General features: G+C 35.8%; 1 protein-coding gene across 1 annotated transcript in view; it reads right to left on the bottom strand.

Moving 5' to 3' along the window:
- Position 1: 1 nt before the first annotated feature.
- Positions 2 to 11,183, bottom strand: part of BMP2K (BMP2 inducible kinase) — a 135,412-nt gene continuing 124,230 nt past the window's right edge. The window contains exon 16 of the mRNA XM_008582009.1: positions 2 to 1,500. Coding sequence (XP_008580231.1) covers positions 71 to 1,500 — 1,430 coding nt within the window. The 3' untranslated portion in view covers positions 2 to 70. The remainder of the gene's footprint in view (positions 1,501 to 11,183) is intronic.

The following is an 11,183-nucleotide window of genomic DNA, read 5'->3' as shown; positions in this document are numbered from 1 at the left end:
CTTTAAAATTCATAAAATTATTTATACTTTTTTGAAACAGGAGTTAATGCCAAGACTCCATCAGAAGTATCTATTGTTTAGAAGGAAATGGAGCAGCACCAAATGGGTCTAATTCGACTGGTTGGGACTGTTGGGACTGATGTGGAGTGATACTTTGCACCACAAGTTCTGTAAAGGGCACAGCACCAAAATCATCCATTCTCAATGCATCTGCACTATGGAATGATCCATGTAGTGAATTCTGTCTTGACCGCCCAGGTAGGACAGTATTATGATCAGCACGGATGTCGCTCAGGCCCTGATGTGAAGGGTGCCATGGCAGGTCTGGAGGATGGAAGGGCTTGGCACCAAAAGGGTCCAACAGACTCTCCTCAGGTTGTAGAACATTTCCCCTGTCCTTCCCGTCAGTCAGTGCAACGCTGATGTTCTCCTTGGAGTCCGAGATGGTTAAAAATTCATTGCTGCTTTGAGAGTCTCGGCGGCCCACTTTTTTGTGCCTCCGAGCCCTCTCCGGAGTGCGGTAGGTAGGCTTCAAAGTCTTCTTTGTGCTAGTTGGCGTGCCATGGTGCCGCTTCCCATTACTTTTGGACATGTCCTGCTTTGTGCGCCTTTGGCGAGAGGACAGTTTCTGTAAGCTGCGCTGTTTGACCTTTTGCTGCTCACCCCCAGTTATTTCCTCAAAGGGCACAAGCCCAAAAAGGTCGTTACTTTCACTTTTATTTGTTGATGTGGGAAAGGGCTGAAATGGAGTGGAGCCAAATATATCTACACCTTTGGGACAATCAGGGAGAGTATGTGCATCAGGTCCTACCGCACGGCAGTCTTGTACATTCACTTTCCTGCTAAAGGGCGCCTTTGTGAATACATCAAATTCCTCTTGCTGTAGTCCCACAGTAGGAAGCCTCTGTTGAGAGAAGTTCTTTTCATCCTCTCCTTGCTGAGGTTGAGCATGCACTGCGAAGAAGGGGACAGCGCCAAATACATCAAACTCCTGTTTGGGAGTCTCCACCCCAACATCAGAGGGTGATTGCATTGGGGTGAGGAGTGTTGTATTAGGATCTTGGGTTGGTCCACTGCCAGATTCGTCTCTGTATACAGGGCTTACCTCACTGTACTTTGCTTTAGCCTGCTCATAATCAGAATCAGAACTATGTTTCTCTTCTTCTTCCTCATCTTCAGAATCCATAAGGAGAGGCCTATGACCCAGATTTTCTGGTTCAGTATCATCATCATTAAAATCTCCTTGTTCTCCCTGAAGAACTTCTTCATCCTCCTGTTCTTCCTCTTCACTACTCTTAGGAGAAGGGGGATCTGATTCAAAATCACTTTCAGATTCATCATTCCCCTTCTGTACTTGACCCTGTACTGATGAATTCTCTGAGGTTTTCTTTCCAGACCGCTGCTCTTTAGATACTGGGCTTGCTTTTCTGTTCCTGACAGGGTTGGCAGTGCTATTTTCTTGATTCATGGGCAAATGTTCAACTTTCTTTTCAGAAGAACCTGTGGGTTCAAAGAAAAATTATTCTACCATTCCAATGCATTTCAAAATCCATTTTTACTGAATGTTAATATGTATTAACACATGGCATTACAAATCCTTCCTACCAGTTCCCTAGAGGGAAAAAATGTCAATTCTTTGTCATTAGCCTTAGAGAATGCACTCAACTAGATGGTTAGGTTCTTGAATGCAGACAGATTTATTTGTTTTTGGACCCTACACACTGACTAGTCATCATAGAACCTTCACAGACAGCTAAATTTTATTTATAACACCCAAAATATAAATCTGAATATAGCAGACAAGCAAATTTTCTTTTCCCCACCATCAAAATAAGATTAGCTAATTTTGACTGCTCAGATCCCACCATCACCAAGTAACCTTTTGCTTATATTTCAACTCTATTGTAAAGTTTTCCCATGGAAATCAACAAGCATGAATAGCTTGTCTGCTTACTCATTTTTCTAGTAAGCATTTTGGTTTTCTTGGCTTGTTCTTTGAGTTGGCTTAGCATAAATGCATCCCCCATAGCCTGATCAAAGCTAAGAACCAGATTAAACTGAGACTGTACCAAGGATATCTGCCTTCACTGGATAACACATCTTCCTTTAACTATAATACCTATACTATTAAACATTACAATGAAAGCATACTACCTTTAAAAACAAATCTAAACCATAACTAAGCTAGCTATATGATAGGTAATAAAATTAAATCAAATATAGTACTTTACAATTTAACTGTATGGTATATAATATAGATAGTATATTAGTTTACCTGAAAATATACTGTCCTCCCAACACATTGGTATACTGAATTGATTTTCCAGCGGTGGGGAATCCAACCACACATTCTTATCCCTTCCCTTTCCTTCAAGTCAGATCAAATATTTTCAAAACAATTAGCTAGGGTTGGAAGTACAGTCTGTAGTCATGAAAACAAATTAACTTAAAATGAGGGACCATTACTTTTCCATTAACACGGTGGTCTCTGGTATATGACATCTCTGAGTATTTCATTCTCTTTGAAAAGTCAGCACTGTGGTCTTCCTACATCTCTGACTGTAGAAACTTTTCTTTCACTAACATCCCCTTAAATATGTACATTCCCCAAGATTCTATCATTGGCTGTGTTTTTCCCTCTGCATGCTCCCCCTGGGTCTTAACTACCTGTATGTTGACTGCCAAGTACACCAGCACTTTTTGGCTAACTCTAATCTCTTTAACCCAGATCTTATTCCTAAATTCCAGACTCAGATCTCTAATACTTACCTATTTGTGAGACTATGTATACAACCATTACATCAAACTCAATAATTTCAAAAAAGATCTTCTTAAAATGTGCTCCTTCATTTTTCCTCTTAAAATGTACCTTCATCTACTCAGGTCTTCAAACCAGTAGAAATCTGGAAATTATCTTCCCTCTTCCCAAACACTTACTGTGTTTTTAAAATCTCTTGAATCTGTTTCCTTCTCTCCCTCCGCCAGTTGTCCATTTCATTCCCTCATTCTCTCTCATCTAACAACTTCTTAGCCTCTAAACTTTCCTCTCTGCCTCAAATCCCATATCCTTCAAAGTGCTCCCTTACATTGTCAGCAGAATGATTTTTCTGAAACATTAATGATGTGACTACCTGCTTAAAATCTTCAATGGCTCTCTCAAGTCCCAGCCCTTACTTAGCATAGCACAGGATGTGTGGATTTTTGTTCTACCACATCTTTAGCTTCAGACCTTGATGTCTCCCATGGGTATTCTTTATTATAGCCATACCCAAAGTCTCCCTACGCAAACTCAGGAAAAGAATAGATTCGGATTTTTTTTTCTTTCTTTTTTTTTAGCTATCTTGCTAATCCAGCCTCTTAATATTTGTTATCAGAAACTCAGGAACCTAACAGATTTGGGTATCAAGAGACACATTTCTGTCTTAACATCTCTCTCCCACTGCAATACTGTATCTCAGTATGTATGCCCTTCTGCCACTCCCACTCCCACTTTACAGCCTAGTGAGTATGGCTAAATTTCAAGACCCAGTCCATATTACAGCCCTCAGAGCCACTCCTTAGAAAATAACCATTCTGTATTCTGCTCTGGTGAACCTAGTGCAAGCCTTAATTGTGGTAACAACTCCACTGTATTACAATTATTTACTATTATCATTACTATTTATCACTTATCATTCATCTATGTACCCTGTGCTAAATCAATATTTGTTGAGTGAAACAACCAATATGTGACTACTCTAAGCTCACCAACTATATTCAGAATAAAGGAAGTTACAATAAATATAAAAAAAAGTATAAAGGGATATAATGAAGGAAAATAAACTGTTCACATCTGAAGATTTCTTAGCTCAGAATTCATTCAGCCACTGGCATTTTCTCACTTCATTCAACAAAAAGGTTTATAGGGCACTTTACTTCATGCTATACACTGATTATATATTGCCGAATAAAACATGGTCTCTGCTTTCAAGAGTTTAGAGTATAAGTAAACATGAATTATGACTAGTACTCTGAAATAACAGCCAGCAGAGAGAATGGGTGCATTAAGGAGATGACAGCTGACTAAACAATGAGAAGGAGCCAGCCATGCATAGGATAAGCTGGAAGTTGCTCCAGATAAAAGTGACAGCATGTATGAAGGCATGTTTGACTGAAAATAGGATCATAGTGAGCAAGGGGGATATACTGTACAAGATGAGGTAGGGAAGACTGGAAAAGTCCAAACTGTGAAAGTCCCTTTAAGACCAAATTCCTTATTAAGGAGTTTGAATTTTATTTGAAATTTAGTGTATAGCAGAAAGCCATTACAAGGCTTTAAAATGGCTGTCATAATCAGATTTATATTTCGAAAGGATGACTGGCTACTGTGTAGAAAAAGACTAATGGGGAGTGCAAAAGTTGGGGTATGAGGGAAGAGAAAACTGCAGTACTTCAAGTTAGAGATTATGGTGGCCTGAATGACAATGGTGGCTGGGCAGAGAGATGCAGAAAAATAAGCAATTAAAGAGGAAAACTCTGGATGTATGGTGGTATCATTAACACAGAAAGAGTGAGTAAAGAATGAGTTGGGAAGTAGAGGAGATTATCAAAAAGTTGGTTTTGGACACGTTAAGCTTGATGTATGTGTGAGACAACATTTAAGTGTGAAGCAGTAAAATATCTGTGGCTTGAACATAATGGTTAATTTTTGGCTGAAGAAGATAGACTTAGGAGTAATCACCATGCAGAGGGTATGCAGACAGTCACAAGACTAAAGGACATCACCTGCAAAGAATGTGTAGAAAAAGAAAAGAAGGTCCAAACTGAGCCCTCAAGTGTAAAACATTCAGAAGTCAACAGAGGAAGAAGAACCTACAAAGCAGAAAAGTACCAGCCAGAGAGGAGGACCACAACCAGGTGAGTGCAATGTCACAGAAGCCGATAGAAGAGAATGTTTCCAGGGGAGGTAACAGAAAACTGAACTGGATGGCACAAAGAGATCCAATAACTGGGGACAGAAAATGTCCAATGGATCTGGTCACGCTATGCAGTTTATTGGCAACCTTGATGTGAGTGGGGCTAAAGAGGGAGTAGGAGAGAAAAATGTGTAGAATTCCATTGGGTTATACTTAATACAAATAAAGTCTTCTGCCACTTCCTTAATATCAGCCAGGGGATATATGCTGTTGAGGGAACTTCAAAAGGTCTGTGGAAACATAGAGTTAAAAAGTAGTATGAATCTCTCCATGAACATTTGAAGTATTTTTATATTTGGTATTCTAACAGACTAAAATCAAACACAAATTCTCAAGTTTGACTTCTCCCTCATATAGCATACTTCTGATGTTATTTTCATGAATCTTTATTCAAAGGCAAAATATATATGGTTCCAGAAGAATTCCAATCATTTCTCACTCTGGAATATTTCCTCTAAGAGATATTCTAACTTATTACCTCCTCAAACTACTTACCCCCCCACAGAAAGCCTTGCCAATGTGTACCTCTCATACCTGCTCATGGACACCTCCAGTAACATTCCAATGTTATCTAAAGTGTATGGTGCAGAACATTTCCCATAACAAGAACTAAAAAAACAAAAAAAAAAACAGTTCTGTGGTCTCAGGCAACTAAGTCTGAGATAATGCATTCTACATTCTGCCTCCATCCCTACCCACTTGGAATATGCTTATTAATGGTATTGATGAGTCCCACACAAAAGAATCTGTTTAATTTTGTGAAACCTAGGATTTCTCAAATTTCCTTCACTACCCTTTTATTTACATGTAACACCTGTTAACTTTTCTAAACAGTTATGGAAAAAGCAATTTGGAAAATTTTCTATCTCTAGGGCACTTAGTTTTGTTCCTGAAGGCATTCTGGAATATTTAACGTGGGATAGATTTCCATCTTTGAGAGTGTCCTTCAATTCCCCTTGTTTTTGTTATTTTATATTTTAATTCTAGTCTCCTTAAAATGTACTATTTTATCCAATTGGCCTCCTTTACTTTCCAGATGACATCTGTCACTTTCTACTTCTTATTCTGTCTACCCTTTGTCAGCTTCTCAAAGATGCATTAATAGAGATACACAATTCTTGTTGTAAAGTGCCATATAGTTCTATTTTTGTAATTGTCAGTGTGGGTGGGTAAAAATTTGGCTTTTTTACTTACCATTTTTAATGCATCTTTCCAGGTATCAATACAGGCCATTATTCTGATATAAATATGATAGACTATGTATTGTAACATACATATATAATAGTCTATCATGTTTCTAACAAAACAAGATAGACTATTATATAGTCTGTGATAAGTACACTAACAAATGTATATCCACACACCTCAAGGGTGCCTTTTGGACCCTGGAAATTATATCTCTGATTTTTAAACAGCTTTATTTGAGAACACAGTATGAGAAATGGAAAAGGACTGCTTTCAAAAAGAGCAAGAAAAGACAATCTATGCCATCTTTGTGGTTTCATATTACATCCCCAATGGTATGGGTAACTAGGGAAATTTTATATTGGTGTAGACAGACTGGCTTTATTTATTTTATTTTCTCACCTTCATAAAACTGAAACAACAATCAAAACTGTTTACGCAAATTCCTTTTTTCTCCCTTATTCTCACAACCCACCCTGACATTGTTTAAATGTTTCTCTATTTCTCCATCCTTCTACTCCTACATAAACTGTTGTAGAGTCAAGAGCAGCACCAAGGCTTTGTGAAAGCATACTAAGAGCAAACTAAGTGTTAAGCACCGTGCAGTCATCTCTCTCCAGCACCTCCTACTAAGGAAATGTTAAGTTCCAGTCTGCAAGTTACAACAACCCTAGATAGGTTTCACTTTCTATGGAACAGCTATCGACTTATCATCCTGTCTTCACTATGAAACTATGGAAGAGCTGGGAAAGAAGTGGGAATTATATAAGATTAAAAATTATTCAGTCGGCTGGTTGGATAGTTCAGTTGGTTAGACCGCAGACTTATAATGCCAACGTCACGGGATTGGATTCCCATGCTGGCCAGCCACCAAAAAAATTAAAAGTGTAAAGTTTTAAAAAAATTTATTTTAATATATTCTAAGGCTGTTAGTCCTGTTCTATAGGCACAAAAGACTGTGTGTATTAGTATCATAAGTTATAAAGTTACAGAGTTATAAAGTTGGTTACAACTGTACAACTTTCAGCACTTTAAAATGTTAACTCTAGCTGAGTGCCATGAACTTTTAGAATCCATTTCTTTGTCTAAACATATTCCTGTAATTTAAGAAAAAAAAAATTCAGATTTTCCCACTATTTGCTTCTGGGGTCAGATTGGTTCTTACCAGTTGTTAGATTAAGTACACATTTGATCTTCTATGAAATTTAATCAGGATTATTTCACTACTAAAGTTAATTTCCCAAAAGTATAGTCTAAATATGTTGCTTTATAATTCAATATATCCTAATCCTAATAATCCCCATATTTTTCAAGAAGGTGGGAGGGGAATTATAATATTTAGAATAAGCACTTGGAACATGTGTTTACAGCATAAACAAATGTCTAGAATGTGCCTAGAGTCATCTCTCAGTTATATCTTTTCTCAATTTATTTTGGTAAAACATTGTAAAATTTCATATATTGACCAATTATTTTTATTTTGGCCTCTAAGTAGGGCATTCCTCTTAAATTAAATACACTAGAATGATGTTTTGATGGCTTCTAGTCAGAATATTCCTTATTTCTGTATTGTGTCTTGGAACCACAAAATAAAAATTTCAGCTTTTGAGTTATCTTAGCAAGTTGCATTTTAATCGGTGATACTGAAGCAAGTTTGCTAATAATGCAGTACTTTAATAAACAAACGTCATGCAAAAATCTATGTGATTAGTATCTGTAAACAAATCTTAGCAAAGGAGTTAATCAATTAAGAGCTATATATAATATATATATAGCTCTTAATTTCAAATGTTGTTCCCCAAATAAGAACAAGCCATAGACCATTAGTCAAAACATATTAATCTTTAGTGAAAAAATTAAAAATGGTAAATACAATAATATATTCCACTTATGTATAACTAAAATATGAAATAACATTTTCTTTAAGGTAGCTCAGTACAGACTTATTAAGAATGTTTTTATCACTTTTAAATAAGAACAAACGTTTTCAGAGACTCAATACTGTGGACTGAATTTTACTATACTACTTTCAAAGCCTAGACTTATAAAATCATGGACTTTCACAACTGGAAGAAACTTCAGAGATTACATAATTAATAATGGTCTCAACTATTTCAAGTAGAACTGAAACTTGGACCAGAATACAGGTCAACATTTAGTGCAGTGCTCTTTCAATTCTTTACTTCCATTGGATTCCACTATCAGAAATAATAGCAAATCCTCATCTTTTTGAAGTTGGGCTTGATTGTAGGAAACAGCCAAAATTCATTAACAGCCAAATCCTGAGAATAAGATGAGTGACTAAGATAGACAGTGCAGATTTGGGTAAATAATTAAGAATAGCAGTGATGAATTATGAAGTCTTAAATTCTCTTGCATGGCTTGTAAACTGTCTCCTAGGTGAATTCCAAGTTAAAATACTGCAAAAAATGTTAGCACAGTAGAAGTATCACTGAAGTAAGTGTCAAGAGGACTAGTACTTACACATAAATTCTGCTGATTAATCTCACTGCTTTACTTTACATACCTCACATAAGAGGAGTCTTCAAAAAGTTCATGGAAAGATTCGTATTACCTTTTAATTCAATTTCTCCATGAACTTTTTGAAGTACCCTAGTATGGAATTGCAAGATAGTCATTCAAAGCTAATAATTGAATGCTTCAATTATTCAGCATTGTCAGTAAACTAACAAGCATTTACTAAGTAAAATACCAAATTACCAGTTACCATTTGGATAAAAATATATAACATACTTCCCTTCCTTCATCAGCAAAGCATACTAAAGGAAAGTTTACTTATTTAGAAATATGCATTATTTAGTGTTTCACTTTCTTCATATGTAAAGCAGAGATAACAATAGTATCTGCCTCACAGAGTTGTAGCACAGATTAAAGTGAAAATACACATAAAGTACAACAGTACTGGTACGGTACAGGTACTAAGAACTATTATTGCTACTGTATTATATCGTCATTTCATGATTATTTATGGAGTACCTATTGCATACTTCTAATGTTGCTAAGAAATGAATTAGAGGGGATAGAAACTAATATTGTCAAGTGCACAAATGCAGGGCCAAGGGTTTTTCATACATTATCTCTTACCTCCCCACTATTAGACTCCCACAAGAACATTAAGGTAAAAATGCTCTGTAAGGTTTGCTATGATCTTTCCTAGAGCTTTTTTCTCTTCAATATTAACCACATCTTCAAAACTTTCCCTCTTGCTTTCCATGTCAGATCTTTGTCATGACCATTTCAAAGATAAGCATTGTTACCACCTAGAACTCAGTCCTTGGCTACTCTTTTCTTTTTGTGAGCTTAATCCTGTTTCATAGCTTCAACTATATAAAACAAGAAGGAACTTTTAGATATAGTCCAATCTCTTTTTATATGTAAGGAATTTGAGACATGCCCAAGTTTAAGGCCATATATCAAGACCATAGTGATTTCTCTGTTGATGACACTAACTTAAAACTCTCATCTGTAAATTCTACAATTAAACTACCAGTAGAATATCATCACTAGCAAAAATTCAACATAGCTTATAATCAAGCCACTACAAAATATAACCATAGACTTGTCTTGTGTTTCTTTTGTATCCTCTTTACAAAAACATGCCTATAATAAAAAACTAATAGGATAAGCACTGTATTGTCTCTATTTCAGCAAATATTGTTGTTGAACTGTATGATTAGTACCTTGTGTTAAGAGTACTTTATAGTCCATACTGTTAAGTTCTAGAAATACTATAAGGCTTTATCAACTAACAAAAAAATACTCAACTTTACAAAATCTATGGAGGATAAATATCCAAATGAGCCTCAGTTTCCTCATCTATAAAATACAAACAACAATAGAACTTACCTGATAGAGTTGAACATTAAATAATAATCATCTTATTTAGTGACATTTCATTAAATATAAGTGTGTGTGTATTATTAGGTTACCAAAGTATGCAAAGTATTGACCATATGGCACACAAAGATGACTGAGGCAATACCTGACTTCAACAGCTGTGACTTTAGCAGCTGTGAAGCAGTTGTGTACATTTATGCATTCAGAAACACACATGCTAATCCTGATTCAAGTGATTTGGAAAATGAGTAAACCAAGTAGTAACAATTGCTCAGTTCTGAAAAACAGGCTTACCTCACCAAATGAACAGAAGAACATGAATTTGCCTAATTTATGCATTCAGAAACACACATGCTAATCCTGATTCAAGTGATTTGGAAAATGAGTAAACAAAGTAGTAACAATTGCTCAGTTCTGAAAAACAGGCTTACCTCACCAAATGAACAGAAGAACATGAATTTGCCTATTCTGTGCTTATGAGTTTTCATAAAAGGCATTTCTAGGTGTTAAAATATCAAAAACATCATCAAAAAAGGATTCCAAACATAAAAGGCAAAATTTATAGTTAATGCCTAAAATGACATTTCTTAAGCTAGATTTTCATATATTTGTTATAGTATTCTTTTAAAAAAATACTTCATAAAAAGAATGAAATTCTAGTTAATGCCACACTATTTTAAATAAATATTACAAAACATGTATTCTTAAATCAAATGAACATTCATAAACTGTAACAAAAAGTTCAAAATATTTAGAAAATATCAAATGAGGAGAGAGGAGCATGTTTGCTTCATACTATTCATATTACCACTCTTTTATATAATCCGGTTTCCATTTGGAGGGCAGTTCTTTTATTTATAAAACAGGTGGTACATTTTTAATCATATAAGAAGCTTTCGGTGTCAAGGAAATTTTGTTTTGATGTTCTTTTCTTAGCGGTAAGATTACAGAGGATAAATGGCTTGAAACTGCTATTGTAATTACATGCCTTCTGTTGTCTCATCATTTAGGGTAAAAGGGAGGGGCTATAAGACTTAAAGCTCACTTTGAATTGGTAGCATACTGCCTGCCATCATTTCTCAGCAATTTACCATGTTAGGCTGAAGGATTAGTGGATTAGGAGAAGGTTTTATCAAAATCTGTACTATTTCTCTGAAGACAGGCCAAGTGATGGGGTTTGAGTAT

This window comes from Galeopterus variegatus, unplaced genomic scaffold (assembly GCF_000696425.1).
Source record: "Galeopterus variegatus unplaced genomic scaffold, G_variegatus-3.0.2 Scaffold2503, whole genome shotgun sequence".
NCBI classification, from domain to species: Eukaryota; Metazoa; Chordata; class Mammalia; order Dermoptera; family Cynocephalidae; genus Galeopterus; species Galeopterus variegatus.
This window is presented reverse-complemented; position numbering and strand designations above follow the sequence as displayed.